Here is a 17413-nt window from a genome sequence, read left to right as displayed (position 1 = left end):
AAGAGGTTGCTGGTTCCGAACTGACTGTGCCAAAATTTGGGGGTCTGATCCAGGATCTCAACAATAAATATACGTTCCTGTTGTTACATGTTGATTCTATCCACAGAGCTTGCAAAAGGCAATTGGAACGTAAGGCAGTAATGGAATGATGAAGGGCATTTGGAGGAGACAGTTCAGGTACAAACTAAGCATATTCCTTTGAAGGGAAACATAGAGCAAAGCAAATGAACCTGAGATAACAAAGCAAATAAAAATTAAAATGAAGCAGAAAAAAATGTATGATGAATGCCAGAAATGCAATTTAGTTAATTATCAGGAAGATTATGGTACATAGTGAAGGGAATTGAAAAAGCTAATTTAAGAAACATAGCGATTTCACCAGAAAAGATTGCCAGTTAATATCAGTTGATCTCTAAAATGTTTTACAAAGGTTTAAGTGTAAGCAACTGGCTCGGGGGAAAAAGATGTGCTATTAAAGAGTTAAGGACAACTTTTAATGTAGAGGCAGAGGACATAGCTGAAGTATTAAATTAATCATTTGCATCTGTCTTTAAAAGGAAGTGGATGACGTGAAGGCTATTTGGGTTTATAAATAGAGGAATGGAATATAAAAGTAAAGAGATTATGCGAAAGACATTCAAAGGGTATAGGGGACAGAAAGGAAAATGAAGTTAAGGTGTCAGCCAGATCAGCCATGATCCTATTGAATAGCAAAGCAACCTCAACGGACCAAATGATCTACTTCTGGTCCTAGATTGTATGTTCTACAACTTAAAATTAATCTTAGGCCTTCGCTGGAGTACTGTGGACATTTCTGGTTACCACACTTTAGGCAAGATTTAAAGGCCTAAGAAAGAGGACAGGAGAAGTTTTCAGCATATTGCTAGGGATGAGAGACACTTCAGTTGTGAGAAGATGTTGAAAAAACAATAGGGCTGTTCTGTTGGTAGATAAATAACTTAAAACTCTCACATTAGGTCTGCACTGGTTCTTTCAAACAGCACTTCAGTCAAACTCTGGCTCTCTCCCCATATTCCTACAATAAATATTTTCTCCTTTGAGTATTAATCCAATTCTCTTTTGAAAGCTATTAATGAAACTATTTTCACCCCTTCTGGTTCTTCAACTAATCACATTAAATTGGGATCTCTGATTATTGACAGTTCAGCCAAAGGAACGTTTCCCTTTATTTACTCCATCTAAACCCCTCATGATTTTTAAACACTTATATATCTATTCTGCTTTTAATCTCCTTGTGGTGGACCTCAGTTGTGCCTTTGTCCTATATGGACCACCGTTGTGTGTGCTTGTCATACCTGGACACATCCCCTTCCAGTTTGGCTCCTCCCCTCGGCACCTAGTATAAAGGTGGCTGTCTCCTCCCCCTTGTTCAGTCCAGGACGGTTATTTGTTGGGATCTGCTCCTGATTCTGTTGTGAATAAAAGCCTACACTTGTATTGGCACGCCGGTAGTCTTTCGCCTTATTGATAGCGCATCAATTTTATTCACAACAGTTACCAGCATGGAGCAGTTTCTAAAACCCGACAAGTTAGCATTAGACCCTCAAGAGGTTGGAGCCTCTGATAAATTTGATCATTGGTTGGACTGCTTCGAAGCATTCGTCGGCACCATCGCCACCGACGCTGCTAAACTCCACGTGCTCCGCGCCCGGGTAAGCGAAGCTATCTATGGAATCTTCCAGAATGCTGCTACATACCCGGACGCTATCGAACTCCTAAAAGGGCAGTTCCGAAAGAGCCCTAACGTGGTTTACGCCAGACATCTCCTAACTACCCGCAAGCAGCAGCCAGGAGAATCGTGCGCCCAATTTCTGCGCGCCCTGCGGGTCCTAGCTCGAGCTTGTGACTGTAAGGCTGTTACAGCAGCTCAGAACACGGAGGACCTGATCCGCGACGCCTACGTTGCGGGCATTGAGTCTACATACATCCGGCAGCGCCTGCTGGAACAAGATGACCTAGATCTCCGAAGAACAGCCACGATGGCTGAAACATTAGAAGCGGTATCTCACAATCTCGGGTCTTACCTTGCATCCCGTTCTACCGATGGCTCCACCGCGACGGCTGTTCCGGCGGGGCCCAAATGTTACTTTTGCGGCCTACCCAAGCACCCTCGGCGTCGCTGCCTGGCGAAGGATGCGATTTGCTCCGGGTGCGGTAAGCTAGGCCACTTCGCTAAAGTCTGCCGGGCAAAGCCGCTTCCGAAGCCTCGTGGCGCCATGTGTGTTCCACGGGTGCAGCCATCTTTAATGCAGGCGGCGGCTGCGCGCGAATCGCCATCTTTGATGCGGTCACCGGAAGCGCGGGAATCGCCATCTTTGAGACTGGCATCAAGACGCGCTGAGCAGGAAGCTTTATCCGTGACGTCATCAGACGGCGACGAAGACGGATTCTTCTTTGATTCGACAGTGGCATCGATTTGCCTGGACCAGTCGCAGCCACATCAACTCTCCAAGTCAATAATGGAGATCAAGGTAAATGGTCATGCAGAAAACTGCCTGTTCGACTGAGGGAGCACAGAAAGTTTTATACACCCTCGCACAGTGCGTCAATATGTCCTTCCCGTGCGACCCTGGAGCCAGACCATCTCCATGGCCTCGAATTCCCACTCAGTGGAGGTCCTCGGGTGCTGTTTGGTGACGCTGATGGTACAGGGCACAGTCTACGAGCGTTTTCGGCTCCTCGTGCTGCCGCAACTCTGCGCAGCTGTACTGTTGGGGTTAGATTTCCTCAGCCATCTTAGGAGCGTTACCCTGCAGTATGATGGCCCTTATCCCCCGCTCTCCGTCTGCCAGGCGCCGTCACGGCAGCGCCCCTCGCGCACCACCTGCAGTCTCTCGACCCTCAAGATCACCCCCCCCGCCCCCCTTATTTGATAACCTCACCCCGGATTGTAGGCCCATAGCCACCAAGAGTAGGCGCTATAGTGCGGATGACCGGGCCTTCATTCGGTCCGAGGTACAACGTCTGCTCCGGGAAAGGATTATTCAGGCCAGCACCAGCCCCTGGAGGGCGCAAGTGGTCGTAGTTAAATCGGGGGAGAAACACCGCATGGTGATTGACTACAGCCAGACCATAAACAGGTATACCCAACTAGATGCGTATCCTCTTCCCCGTATCGCAGACATAGTCAACCGCATCGCGCACTATAGGGTTTTCTCGACGATCAATTTGAAATCGGCTTACCACCAGCTCCCTATCCGCTCGGAGGATCGCCCATATACTGCCTTTGAGGCGGATGGCCGCCTCTACCAGTTCCTCCGAGTTCCCCTTTGGTGTCACCAATGGGGTCTCAGTCTTTCAGCGGGCTATGGATCAAATGGTAGACCAGCATGGGCTACGAGCCACTTTCCCGTATCTGGATAACGTCACCATCTGCGGCCATGACCTGCAGGACCATGATGCCAACCTACAAAAATTCCTTCGTACGGCCACTCTCCTGAACCTCACATATAATGAGGCGAAGTGTGTTTTCCGGACACGCCGCCTCGCCATCCTTGGGTACGTGATAGAAAATGGTGTCCTTGGCCCCGACCCAGCCCGTATGCGTCCCCTTATGCAGCTTCCCCTTCCTACTACCCTCAAAGCACTGAGGAGATGCCTGGGCTTCTTCTCCTATTATGCCCAGTGGGTTCCCCGTTACGTGGATAAAGCCCGTCCGCTCCTAAAATCGACCTCTTTTCCCCTGGCGGAGGAGGCCCGTCGGGCCTTCGACGACATCAAAGCGGACATCGCGAAGGCCGCGATGCATGCTGTGGACGAATCCATCCCATTCCAAGTGGAAAGTGATGCGTCTGACTTTGCCCTAGCCGCCACCCTTAACCAGAGGGGCCGTCCGGTGGCCTTCTTTTTCCGGACCTTACAAGGCCCTGAGATTCGACACTCCTCGGTCGAGAAGGAGGCCCAGGCCATCGTGGAAGCCGTCCGGCACTGGGGCCATTATCTTGCGGGCCAACGATTCACCTTAATTACGGACCAGCGGTCAGTTGCCTTCCTGTTTAACACCAGGCAAAAGGGCAAGATTAAGAATGACAAGATCTTGCAGTGGAGGATTGAGCTTTCCACCTACAGATATGACATCATGTACCGGCCCGGGAAGCTCAAAGAGCCCCCAGATGCCCTGTCCCGTGGATCATGTGCCAGCGCCCAACTAGACCAGCTACAGTCCCTCCATAACGACCTGTCACCCGGGTGTCACCAGGTATTTCCATTTTGTCAAGTCCTGTAACCTGCCCTACTCCCTCGAGGAAGTCCGGACGATTACCAGGCAATGCAGGGTCTGCGCTGAGTGCAAACCGCAGTTCTACCGGCCAGGTAGGGCGCACCTTGTAAAGGACACTCGCGCGTTTGAGCGCCTTAGCATTGATTTTAAAGGCCCCCTCCCCTCCTCTAACCGCAATGTTTATTTCCTGAATATCATTGATGAATACTCACGTTTCCCTTTTGCCTTCCCCTGCTCGGACATGACCACGGCTACAGTGATTCGGACCCTGAACAAGCTCTTCACCCTGTTCGGCTTCCCAGCCTATGTTCATAGTGATCGTGGGTCCTCTTTCATGAGTGACGAGCTGAGGCAGTACCTGCTCACCAAAGGCGTTGCCTCCAGCCGCACCACTAGCTATAACCCCAGGGGCAATGGTCAAGTAGAGCGGGAGAACGCAACCGTCTGGAAGGCCGTTCTATTAGCGTTACGGTCTAGGGGCCTTCCAGTCAGCCGTTGGCAAGACGTCCTTCTGGACGCATTACATTCCATTAGGTCACTCTTGTGCACAGCGACCAATACGACCCCTCACGAGCGGATGTTTTCGTTTCCCAGGAAGTCCTCCTCGGGTACTTCTCTCCTGGATTGGCTGATGTCCGGGGCCCGTCCTGCTTCGGAAGCATGTCCGGACCCATAAGGCAGATCCCTTGGTCGAGGAGGTCCAATTGCTCCACGCTAATCCTCAATATGCTTACGTAGCGTACCCTGATGGGCGGGAGGACACGGTTTCTGTCCGTGACTTGGCACCCGCGGGTGCCCCTGAGGTCACCACGTCCTTCCGCCCCACGGTCCCTGGTGTTGTCCACTTGGAGACTGCTACGCCTCTTCCTCCCTCAGTCCCTGTCCCCAATGTAGTGCGCCCAGAGCCTGTTGCGGCCCCCCACCCCCCAGCTTCGGTTCCCACTGTTCCCCATACGCCACCAGGGCCACTGCTCGCTCCTCTCGCCCCTGTGTACAGGTCGCTTGAGTCGCCACCACGCAGTACCCGACGACTGGACGGGACGACGGATCGGTCCGCTTCACACCACCTGGCGCCTTCTCTCGATGCTCACTGTACGGAGCCTGGGCCGACATCGCTCCCTGCTCGGACGACTCTGCGACCTGCACTACGACGATCGCGACGGCGGATCAAGCCACCGGTTCGTCTGGACTTGTAATATTGTTTCCGCTTCACCCCCGTGTTGTTTTTGTAAAGGAAGGGGTGAATGTGGTGGACCTCAGTTGTGCCTTTGTCCTATATGGACCACCGTTGTGTGTGCTTGTCATACCTGGACACATCCCCTTCCAGTTTGGCTCCTCCCCTCGGCACCTAGTATAAAGGTGGCTGTCTCCTCCCCCTTGTTCAGTCCAGGTTGGTTATTTGTTGGGATCTGCTCCTGATTCTGTTGTGAATAAAAGCCTACACTTGTATTGGCACACCGGTAGTCTTTCGCCTTATTGATAGCGCATCACTCCTCTTTGCCAACAAAAACAATCCCAGCTTCTTCAGTCTATCAACATTAATTGTAAGGATGCTTTGCATTCTTCCAGGCAAAGGTGCCAGTGTCTTCCAAGTTTCATGAGGTTGGAAGTGTGAATGAGACAATTGGGAGGCCCTATTATACGTCACAGGAATGTCAGCTGTCCGTTGAGCAAAGGCTCATTCTCTCTTACTGTTTGTAGGGGAAAATGGTTCATAATATCAGGACAAATTCAGAGATAAGTGGTGGAGTGCTGGACACTCACGAGCAGAAGAGGAGGCTGTGGAACTGGCCAAAGGGTAAGGTAAAGGGAGAATCAGGGGTGCAAAGAGAGAAAAAATGAAAAAGCCTCAAGCTTGATGTCGATCAGAGGGCAGAAAGGAGATTCAGAAAGAGAAGGATGGGAGGAGGGAATGTGAACAACATGAACCTAATTGTTTTTGTCTTCCCATGAAGGTTTTCATATTCCAGAGGAACCTCCTGGATATTTCTGCGCAGAGAAGAACCATGTGGTTGCTACTCCACCTATCTAGTGCTGCATGTGGTGTTCCAGGGTCCAGTTACTAGAGGCTGAATGTCATTGATATTCATCGTGAGCTGCCCCAAACTTTCTTATGGTAAATGCCGACTTTAGCATGCCACATTGGTCCAGACGTGTTCTGGAGCGTTCAGATATTCAATCAGCAATTTCTCTGAGGGTTAGAAATATCAAGCTGAAGGTGGAAAGCTGCAGGATATACTGCTGAGGGCAAAGGTTTGTGCTGTGTGGAAAGCGGGGAGGAGAGGAATGAAGAAGTGGAGAGGGAATGCAGGCCTAAAGGGGGGAACAAGGGGAGGTTGGGTGTGATATGCAAAAGAGAGGGATTCATCGGGAGTTGTGAAATAGGTAACCTGGTATGGAGCAGGAGGACAGGAAGGGCCATGTCGGGCTGTGGGTGATGGGTGGCAGTAGTATTTTGCAGATGTGAAGGTGCATGCGGGGGGGGATGGTGTGCATGGGGATGTATTTAGTTGTAAAGGGGCATGGGGATGTGTGGACATGTGTAGGTGCATGGGGATGTGTGCAGGTGTGTAGGGGCATGGGGATGTATTCAGATGTGAAGGGGCATGGGGATGTGTGGAGATGTGTAGGTGCATGGGGATGTGTGAAGGGGCATGAGAGGTGTGCAGGTGTAAAGGGCATAGGGGTTGGACAGGTGTGAAATGGCATGGGGAGTGTGTTTGCCTATAGTTATGGGAGTGGGATGATTGCCCCACTACCAAAAAAGGCAGGAAACCCCCCAACTGCATAATTAATTAGGCTGGGTCATGCAATACAGTGAGATCCCAGAGACCTTTGCAATTTGAAACACTCCCCCTCCCCAGCATGGGACTTAGTTCCAGAAGGGAATTTCCACCCTTTGTCTTTGTCTTCACAGCACTTGGACATTGATAGAGTGGAATCACTTCCTGTCAATAAAGGCTGCAAGTTGGTCCCAGGGAACCTTGATTAGAATATGGATTCAATTGATCACAGCACTTGTGGGAAGTCTGCAATGACTGTGAAGCACACAAACCTCTCTGCCTGGCTCTCTGGTCAATCTCATAAAACAGATTTACAGAGTTGTTCCTTCATCTGTTGGAGCTAGTTAAAAACTACCACTTAATAGGCCATCACTCGGATTCAATGCATCCAAAGCTAAAACTTACAATACACCTTGAAATTAATTATTATCTTGAGAAGCCAGTTTGCAAAATATTGACACTTTACTCGAGAAATGAAAAACAAGCTGCATAGCAAACATACAGAAGCATGCCAATAGGCCCCTCTGTTTTTCCAGTGAGGACTACCATCAAGTGATCCATCTTAAATCTTTTTAAGTCTTGGATGTGCTTACTTTTCTACAGACATGTGCCTGTTAATAACCAACTCTGCTTTGTTACAGAATGGAAAGAACAAAGGTCATTCATTTATTTTTCACCTTTAACACAGCAAAAGTTTCTATGATGCTTCACAAAATGTTATCAAACAAAGTTTGACACTGAGTCACATCATATGATGCCAGGGTCAGTGCTCAAAAGTTTGATCGAAGTTTTCAAGGAGCATCTTAAAGGAGGAAAGAGTGGTAGAGAGGCAAAGAGGTTTACGGGTGGAATTCTAGAGCTTAGAGTCTTGGCAACTGAAGGCACAGCCACCAATGGTCAAGCGTTTGAGAAGCCCAAGAGGTCTGGAATTGGAGAAACGTGAATGTTTTGGAGACTTGTATGACCAAAGGGAATTATGTGGATAGGGAGGAGCGAGACAATAAAGGGGATTTGAAAACAAGGATGAGCATTTTTAAAATGGAAATTTTAAATTTCCCCCAACATTCAGTTGCAGGAGCAATTTTGAGGGTGGTATCATATCTTTAAGCTTTAAAAAGGTGCAGGGACCTACAGTTAAAAACAATTTTAACTTGTCAAAGTCACATCCAAAATTTGAACTATAGTAAAGGCCTCTGACCAAAGGGATTTTAATTACATGCATTTTATATTTACCACTTGCTACCTTAGTAAAAATAAATTATTAGTGCAATTCTGGGAAAGGGTAAATCTGAAAAAATATAATGGATGTGTGATGGAGTAAAATCTTACCTCATAATGATCTCCAGGGCATAAACGAGCAAAACCAATCAAACCTAAAAACAGGGGAAAGACAGTTAGTATTTAGAATAAAAAGCAGTTCCAATCACATGTTTGCTGGGTACACCAAAGTGTACTACCAGTTGGCATAAGAAAAGCAGATTTACATTTCCATAGCACCTTTCACAACATCTGAACATTCAAAAGTGTTTTAAAGCCAATTAAATGCTTTTAAAGTGTATGCACTGATACAATGTACGGAAACATGGCAGCCAATTTGTGCATGGCAAGGTCCCATAAACAAGAATGAAGTGCGTGACTGTATAATCCATTTTAGTGATATTGGTTGAGGGTTAATATTGGCCAAGACACCATAAATACTCTCCCATTCATTTGTTTGAATGGGGTCTTTTACATCTCAAGATCTTGGGCGGGGCCTCACTATAGTCGCATTCAAAAGACAGTGACTTCTGATTCAGAGACAACAGTATCACCTCAGAACCAAAGTTGACACTCACAAAGTTAACATGCGCATTAGAAAAATAAAGTTATTATCTGAAAAATTGTTCAATCGCCCACCCCAAACAATAATATGCTTTTTAGGAAAGAAAAGATACTATAGCTGAGTTAACATCTCAGCTGTAAATTAGAGCACTAAATTTGGTCTCAAGTATCCAATGGGACAATTGGGAGGATTCCTTCTCCTAATTTGTATTCAGTATGTCTGCTGGAAGTGTCCTTGTGTGGGAAAATCAGGCGAAGGTGGGATTGACATGGCTGTGATGCTTCCCACAATTGACTGGTTTTCCAACACTGTCTGGGGTGATGCATGAAATATGACTAATTGGATGAGCTAGGCCATTTTAGGGAATTTAGTTCTGAGCTTCCTCAGATTCGCAGGAGAGCTCGTCCTTTTCACCTTGATGTGCAAAGGTTGATCCCTGGCCCAGACCATCCCTCCACTAGTGGTGTCCATATCCAGCTATCTGGAGGCCTATGTACCTCATCATAATTGGTATGGTAGCATTTAGACCTACTCTGGGATTTTCCCCCAACGTTGTACTAGCTGGGGATTCATAGTTGATTTGATTTATTATTGTCACATGTATTAACATACAATGAAAAGTATTGTTTCTTGCGTGCTATACAGACAAAGCACACCGTTCATAGAGAAGAAAACGAGAGAGTGTAGAATGTTACAATCATAGCCAAGGGCGTAGAGAAAGATCAACTTCATGCAAGGTAAGCCCATTCAAAAGTCTGACAGCAGCAGGGAAGAAGTTGTTCTTGAGTCGGTTGGTACGTGACCTCAGACTTTTGTATCTTTTTCCTGACGGAAGAAGGTGGGAGAGAGAATGTCTGGGGTGCATGGGGTCCTTAATTATGCTGGCTGCTTTGCTGAGGCAGCGGGAAGTGTAGACAGAATCAATGGATGGGAGGCTGGTTTGCGTGATGGATTGGGCTACACTCATGACCTTTTGTAGTTCCTTGCAGTCTTGGGCAGAGCAGGAACCATACCAAGCTGTGATACAACCAGAAAAAATGCTTTCTATGGTGCATCTGTAAAAGTTGGTGAGAGTCGTAACTGACATGCCAAATTTCCTTAGTCTGAGCAAGTAGAGGCATTGGTGGGCTTTCTTAACTATAGTATCAGCATAGGGGGATCAGGACAGGTTGTTGGTGATCTGGACATCTAAAAATTTGAAGCTCTCGACCCTTTCTGCTTCTTCCCTGTTGATGTAGACAGGGGCATGTTCTCCTTTATGCTTCCTGAAGTCGATGACAATCTCCTTCATTTTGTTGACATTGAGGGAGAGATTATTGTTGCCACACCAGTTCTCCAGATTCTCTATCTCATTCCTGTACTTTTTTTCTACTTGCAGCAAGTTTCTGCAGCAAGTTTTCTACTTGCTGAATATCTTCTCCTTTATCTCCAATTTCTGACAATAGAGATGTAGCTAAAGATTAATAAAGATCATCAGTCAATCAAGAAATGGACAAGTCAATGGTCCAATGTTTTCCCTTTTCTTTTGTTCAGTATTACTGTTGCCATAGAAAATGTTCTTTTTCCAAAACATAATCCAACAGAACACGTTACAATCCTGTTAGACACCGATAATATTTAAAGAAGAAATCTGAACACCAAGCAATTAACCAACAGAGCTACCCCGCGTAATTATTTAAACGAAACAAATATCAAAACGAATTAAATAAAGTAGTATTATTAACTGAACACTATAGCTCTACTTTCTATTTCCCCCAAGAGTTCTCTCTTACAAAACTTTTCAGGTTAATTGACTTATCCTTGGATCAATTGAAAAGGTATATCGCCGCTCTCCAGATTTCAGTCTGATTTCTCTTCAGTGTTCCAGCTATTTACCTAGTACACAATTTCATTAGGGTCCTTGCATTAACTTTTAGTGAAGTGGCCCTCTGATTTCTTTATCAACCTCATGAATCTAGATTCCACAGTTCAAGCATGGGCCTCCCTACGATTCCTACACAGTGACTTAAAATATCAGAAAACATCCTTAATTTCCAATAGCCTACTATAATGGTTTCAAACTACAAACAAGCTGATTGCCTCCAGGACTCCAACTACGACTGTGTTTTGTTGAGAGAATTACAATAAATTCCTTTAGCTTCCAGATAAACAAATCTTTCAGCTGTTTCTCCCCTTACCAACTTTGTCTGATATTGAGTGTCAGGTTCCAAACACAGGCTGCATCATGGACAATAAATTTATCCTCAATCTACTTTAGTTGGAGGTCTGGTTTTATCACTTAACTTTTGAGAAGCTACCAGGCATAGAAGACCCAAAGCTGACAGAGTCTCTTAGCTGCTTTTCAAAAATCTATCAACCAGTCTTGCCCACTAGCTTTGTTCTAATTGAATTTGTAGAGATATACTGGAAAACAAAAAATCGCACTAAGCTCCTCCCATCTCCATGCCAAAATTACACCCATGGCCTGTTTCCAGATAGAAATATATATATTTTTTTCAAATTTTAATTTCAAAAGCTTTTCTTAATTCTTGGAAAAAACATGAATAACTTTCCTTACTTGAAAAGCTGTAAAGGTCATGTCTCCAGTTCTTCCTCTAAGTCCACTTGCTGTTTATGGTCTTACCTTTCTGACCGTTGACTCTAAAGTTAACATGGTCCAAACTTTTAAGTGTAATAAACTCCAAGCTTATTTGAATTGCATTTACTTGAGGGTTACTTTTACATTGCTCATACAGATATCCCCATCTTCTATAGTTAAACTTTAGTTCCTAAAATAGTCAAGCATAGTGGAGGACATGCCCCTGTCTACATCAATGGGGACGAAATGGAAATGGTTGAGAGCTTCAAGTTTCTAAGTGTCTAGATCACCAACAATCTGTCTTGGTTCCTCCACGTCAACACTATAGTTAGGAAAGCATATCACTGCCTCTACTTTCTCAGGAGGCTAAGGAAATTTGGCATGTCCGCTATGACTTTCACCAACTTTTACAGATGCACCATAGAAAGCATCCTTTCTGGTTGTGTCACAGCTTGGTACGGCTCCTGCTCTGTCCAAGACTGCAAGAGACTACAAAGGGTGGTGAGCAAAGCCTAGTCCATCATGCAAACCAGCCTCCCATACATTGACTCTGTCTACACCTCCTGCTGCCTTGGTAAAGCAGCCAGCATAAACAAGGGCCCTCACGCATCCCAGACATATTCTCTTCTACCTTCTTCCGTTGGGAAAGAGATACAAAAGTCTCAGATCACAATTCTATTCCACTTTCTTTAAAAAAAGTCAGATTTAATTATTATTAAACATTATTTTGTTTGAGTCAAATAAAAGTTACCTTTCATTCTGATGTGAAACTCCCCCAGGAGAATTTCTAATGTTCTCTCAATCACACACATATCCTACAGAAAGGAAAAGAATGGAATTATTTATGATATTAGTGCAAGAATAAATCTAAGCATTTTGCATATGTTTCAATTCTGCATTTGTAATATAAAATTTTACTACAAAATAAAAAGATTATAATTTTTATAGATCAGCCAGTTACTTTCCATATGTTTTCTGTGATTCAGAGAAGGAGCTCTGAAATGAGAAATGGTTATACAATATTTTTCAAATCCATTCAGAGCTGTGTTCTCTGAGAATAATAGTGCTGTAGCAGGATCATTCATTAGGTGTATTCTTTTGTAGTCACTACACTAATTTTACCTATTAAAGTGTAGAATTCCTCAACAAAACAGATGCTTAAAACATGGCTGGAACTTTTCTGCTGTTCATGCCAGTGGAATCTTTCAGTCCCGTCAACGGCACATCCCTATCCTGGGTTACACAGCAGCAAGGGGTGCATTCAATGAGAAACCCCATTGACAATGATGGGACCAGAAGATCCAGCTGTCAGCCAATTGCGGGATGCCTCCCACTGCTGCAAAACATGCAGTAAATCCCAACCTATGGTTCAGCAAAACAATTACCATTGGTTATACAGAAATGGATATTTCATCCAGGGGCCCACACTTGAAGAGTTAAAACATAGGCCAGAACCTTCTGGTCATTCACGTTGGCAAGATCTTTTGGTCCCACCGATGACGCACCCCCGTCTCAGATTTCCTGGTGGCATGGGGTGGAGTCAATGGGAAATCCCATTGACAGTGGTGGGACCAGAAGATCCTGCCACCAGCCAACAGTACGCTGCCTTCTGCCTTGAGAAAGATGCCATGGGGAGGCTAAAGACCGCCCAGAGTCTCTAATGGACAATTATCTGTTTTAAAATAAAAGCTTTCCTGCTCATGTGAGTTACTATACAGCAGATTAATGAAGCAAGAAGGATCATTACATTACAAATTCAAGTTAACTGTAGGAACTGAATTTAATTGGCACAAGCCTGAGGAAGATAATAAATTGCCATGGACAGCTGGAGAGCTTAGACATTTTTGGGTTCATTTTAAATATTTCCTGCTCAATTCAATAGGCGAAGAATTTGATACGGCTCAATAACTGTTGCGTTACAAGATTAGCCCATTGAAAGTAATGTGGGCAACGTGCAAACTTTATGCTCATTTCCATGATTATGGCATGCAGTCCACTGATAAACACACTGCTGAGTGGCTGCATATTTAAGAGCAGCCCAAGTTCATGTGAGGCTAGCGTCCATTAAAGCTAGCCTGCACTTCTTAAAACCAATTTATACTAAAATCTGGCTGCAGCTGATTAGGATTATTCAACTGATTAGGAAACACATTGGAAAGCTGGAAGAAACCTCTGCAATGACACAGCAGTCCAGATAGAGGACTCCTGGGTTCATGGATGCAGTACTAGAGGTCTTCGTGCGGGAGGCTGAAAGGGGAGAGGTGCTATAACCACATGGTATCAGGCCACCCCACCCCAACACACTGATTGCTCACCATCCTTAACATTTTACCACATAAATCCTTATTTTGGGCAACATTTTATGTTGTACCTTATCCAATGCCTTTTTGAAATCCAAATACATTACATCTACTGGTTCTCCTTTCTCCTGTCGGTTATATCTTCAAATAATTATAATAGATTTGTCAAATATAATTTTCCTTTCATGAAACCATGTTGTCACTTCTTGATGTTATTATGGTTTTCTAAAAGTCCTGCTGGAGAATGGTTAGCTCAGTTGGCTGGATAGCTAGTATATGGTTTAGAATGATGCTAACAATATGCATTGCAATCTAATTCCAACTGAGGTAGACTTGGGACCTGCCTCATTGCCCTGCCCCTCAGAGTGGAAGGTGATGGCAAACCATGACTGGCAAAAATCTGCCAAGAATATGGCTCAGGATGAAGCACCAACAGACAATGAGCCAAAAATCTGCCTTTGGCAAAAGCACACATGAGGGATGGCAAATGTCCTGCTACAGGAGTTACAGGATTTTGAGTCAGCAACAGTGAAAGAATGATGCAATACTTCCAAGTCAGGTTAATGCATGGAAGGAAACTTGCAGGTGGTTGTCCAATGCATCTATTTCCCTTGTTTGTCTAGATTGGAAAGACTGTGAGTTTGGAATGTGCTGTGCTGTCAAAGGAATCTTGGGGAGTTGCTGCTGTGCAACTTGTCGATGGTACGCACTACAGCCATTGTGCATTGGTGATGGATGGAGTGAATGCTTAAGGTGGTAGATGGGGTGCCAGTCAAGCTAGCTGTTTTCTCCTGCATGGTGTCCAGCTTTTTAAGTGTCTTTGGAGCTACAATCATCCAGGCAGGTGGGAAGCATTCCATCACATTCATCTTGTAGGTGTGGACAGGATTTTGGGAGTTAGGAGTTGACATTTTCACTGTAGAATTATCTGCCTCTGACTGCCCTTGTAGTCAAGTATTTGTATGGCTAATCAATTTCAGTTTCTGGTCAATGGTAATCTCCAGGATCTTGATGGTTGGGGACTGAGCAATGATAATGCTGTCGAATGTCAATGGGAAATAGTTAGATTGGTTCATTATCTGAGGATTTGTGAATGGAACTAAAAACTGTGTAATGATCAGTGAACATCCCCTCTTCTGACCTTAAATTGGAGGGAGGTCAATGATGAAGCAGCTGAAGATGTTTGGACTTAGGTTATAGCCATGAAGGACTCCTGCAGAGATGCCTTCATGCTGAGATGACTGGTCCCCAACATGATCAGGCCAGACCCTATGGAGTGTCAATGTGTGCATAGGGGTGTATCTCAGGTCATGGAGGATCCTCAGTTGTAGCCAGGGAGGAGTGGAGAATTGTTGGTTCTGTCAGACCCTTGTTTGTACATAATAATTTATTATTGGCAATGAGCCCTTTCATACTTTGAGTCACATTGAGTTGCCTTCAATTTATTACATCAACATTTTACAATTTATATAAATGACTTGGATAAAGGGACTGAAGATATAGTTGCTAAAGTTGTTAATGATGCAAAGATAGATAGGATTATAAGATGTAAAGAGGGCATAAGGATACTACAAAGGGATATAGAAAGTTTAAGTGAGGGGGCAAATGGAGTATAAGATGGGAAAATGCAACATTGTCCATTTTGGCAGGAAAAGTATAAAAAGCATATTATCTAATGGTAAGAAATTGTAGAGCTCTGAGTTCATGAATCAAAAAAGGCCCAGATGCAAGTACAGCAGGTAATTGGGAACACATGAAGCAAGTGTGGAATACAAGGAAAGTAGAAAGAAACTTAAGCAAGGAGTAAGGAGGGCTAAAAGGGGTCACGAAAAGTCATTGGCCAGCAGGATTAAGGAAAATCCCAAGACTTTTTATACATATATAAAGAGCAAGAGGGTTGGCCCACTCAAGGGCAGGGGAGGGAATCTATGCATGGAGCCAGAGGAAATGGGTGAGGTAATAAATGAGTACTTTGCGTCAGTATTCACCAAAGAGAAAGACTTGGTGGATGATGAATCTGGGAAAGGGTGTGTAGATAGTTTGAGTCATGTTGAGATCAAAAGGAGGTGGTATTGGGGTTCTTGCGAAACATTAAGGTAGACAAGTCCCCAGGGCCTGATGGGATATACCCCAAAATACTGAAAGAGGCAAGGGAGGAAATTGCTGGGGCCTTGAGAGAAATCTTTGTATCCTCACTGGCTACAGGGGAGGTCCCAGAGGATTGGAGAATAGCCAATGTTGTTCCTTTGCTTAAAAAGGGTAGCAAGAATAATCCAGGTAATTACAGGCCCGTGAGCCTTACGTCAGTGGTAGGGTAATTATTCGAGAGGATTCTTCGAGACAGGATTTACTCCCACTTGGAAATAAGTGGATGTATTAGTGAGAGGCAACATGGTTTTGTGAAGGGGAGGTCGTGTCTCACTAACTTGATCGATTTTGAGAGGAAGTGATGAAGATGATTGATGAGGGTAGGGCAGTGGATGTTGTTTACATGGACTTCAGTAAGGCCTTTGACAAGGTCCCTCATGGCAGACTGGTGCAGAAGGTGAAGTCGCATGGGATCAGAGGTGAGCTCGCAAGGTGGATACAGAACTGGCTCGGTCATAGAAGACAGAAAGTACCAGTGGAAGGGTGCATTTCTGAATGGAGGGCTGTGACAAGTGGCATTACTCAGGGATCAGTGCTGGGACCTTTGCTGTTTGTAATATGTATATATATATATAAATGATTTGGAGGAAAATGTAACTGGTTTGATTAGTAAGTTTGCGGATGACACAAAGGTTGGTGGATTTGCGGACAGTGATGAGGACCATCAGAGGATACAGCAGGATATAGATCACTTAGAGAGTTGGGCAGAGAGGTGGCAGATGGAGTTTAATCTGGACAAATGTGAGTTAATGCATTTTGGAAGGTCTAATGCAGATAGGAAATATACAATAAATGGCAGAATCCTGGTCACTGAAAGTGGCAACACAGGCACAGAAGGTAGTCGAGAAGGCGTTCAGCATGCTTGCCTTCCTCGGCTGCGGCACTGAATTTAAAAATTGGAAAGTCAAGTTGCAGCTTTATAGAACCTTAGTTAGGCCGCACTTGGAATATAATGTTCAATTCTGGTTGCCACACTACCAGAAAGATATGGATGCTTTGGAGAGGGTACAGAAAAGATTTACCAGGATGTTGCCTGGTATGGAGGGCATTAGCCATGAGGAGAAGATGGAGAAACTTGGTTTGTCCTCACTGGAACGACGGAGGTTGAGGGGCGACCTGATAGAAGACTACAAGATTATGAGGGGCATGGACAGAGTGGATAGTCAGAAGCTTTTTCCCAGGGTGGAAGAGTCAATTACTAGGGAGCATAGGTTTAAAGTGTGACTGGCAAGGTTTAAAGGAGATGTGTGAGGCAAGTTTTTTTACTCAGAGGGTGGAGGGTGCCTGGAACTCGCTGCTGGGGGTGGTAGTGGAAGCAGATACAATAGTGAATTTTAAGGAGCATCTGGACAAATACATGAATAGGATGGGAATAGAGGGATATGGTCCCCGGAAGGGTAGGGGGCTTTAGTTCAATTGGGCAGCATGGTCGGTGCAGGCTTGGAGGGCCAAAGAGCCTGTTCCTGTGTTGTAATTTTCTTTGTCCTTTGTAATTAGGAAAGCGAATAGAATGTTATCATTTATAATGAGAGGAATTCCATA

The 17413-nt window shown here is 45.0% G+C and overlaps 1 protein-coding gene across 3 annotated transcripts in view; it reads right to left on the bottom strand.

Moving 5' to 3' along the window:
• Positions 1–17413, bottom strand: part of LOC144508496 (rho family-interacting cell polarization regulator 2-like) — a 246089-nt gene that overhangs the window by 108394 nt on the left and 120282 nt on the right. For all 3 annotated transcript variants that reach the window (XM_078236465.1, XM_078236466.1, XM_078236467.1), the window contains exons 8-9: positions 12175–12238; positions 8353–8396 (exon numbers count right to left, since the gene is read on the bottom strand). In XM_078236465.1, coding sequence (XP_078092591.1) covers positions 8353–8396; positions 12175–12238 — 108 coding nt within the window. The remainder of the gene's footprint in view (positions 1–8352; positions 8397–12174; positions 12239–17413) is intronic.

Source organism: Mustelus asterias, chromosome 20 (assembly GCF_964213995.1).
Source record: "Mustelus asterias chromosome 20, sMusAst1.hap1.1, whole genome shotgun sequence".
NCBI classification, from domain to species: Eukaryota; Metazoa; Chordata; class Chondrichthyes; order Carcharhiniformes; family Triakidae; genus Mustelus; species Mustelus asterias.
Note: the sequence above shows the minus strand (reverse complement) of the source record. Positions and strands in the feature narration are given on the sequence as shown.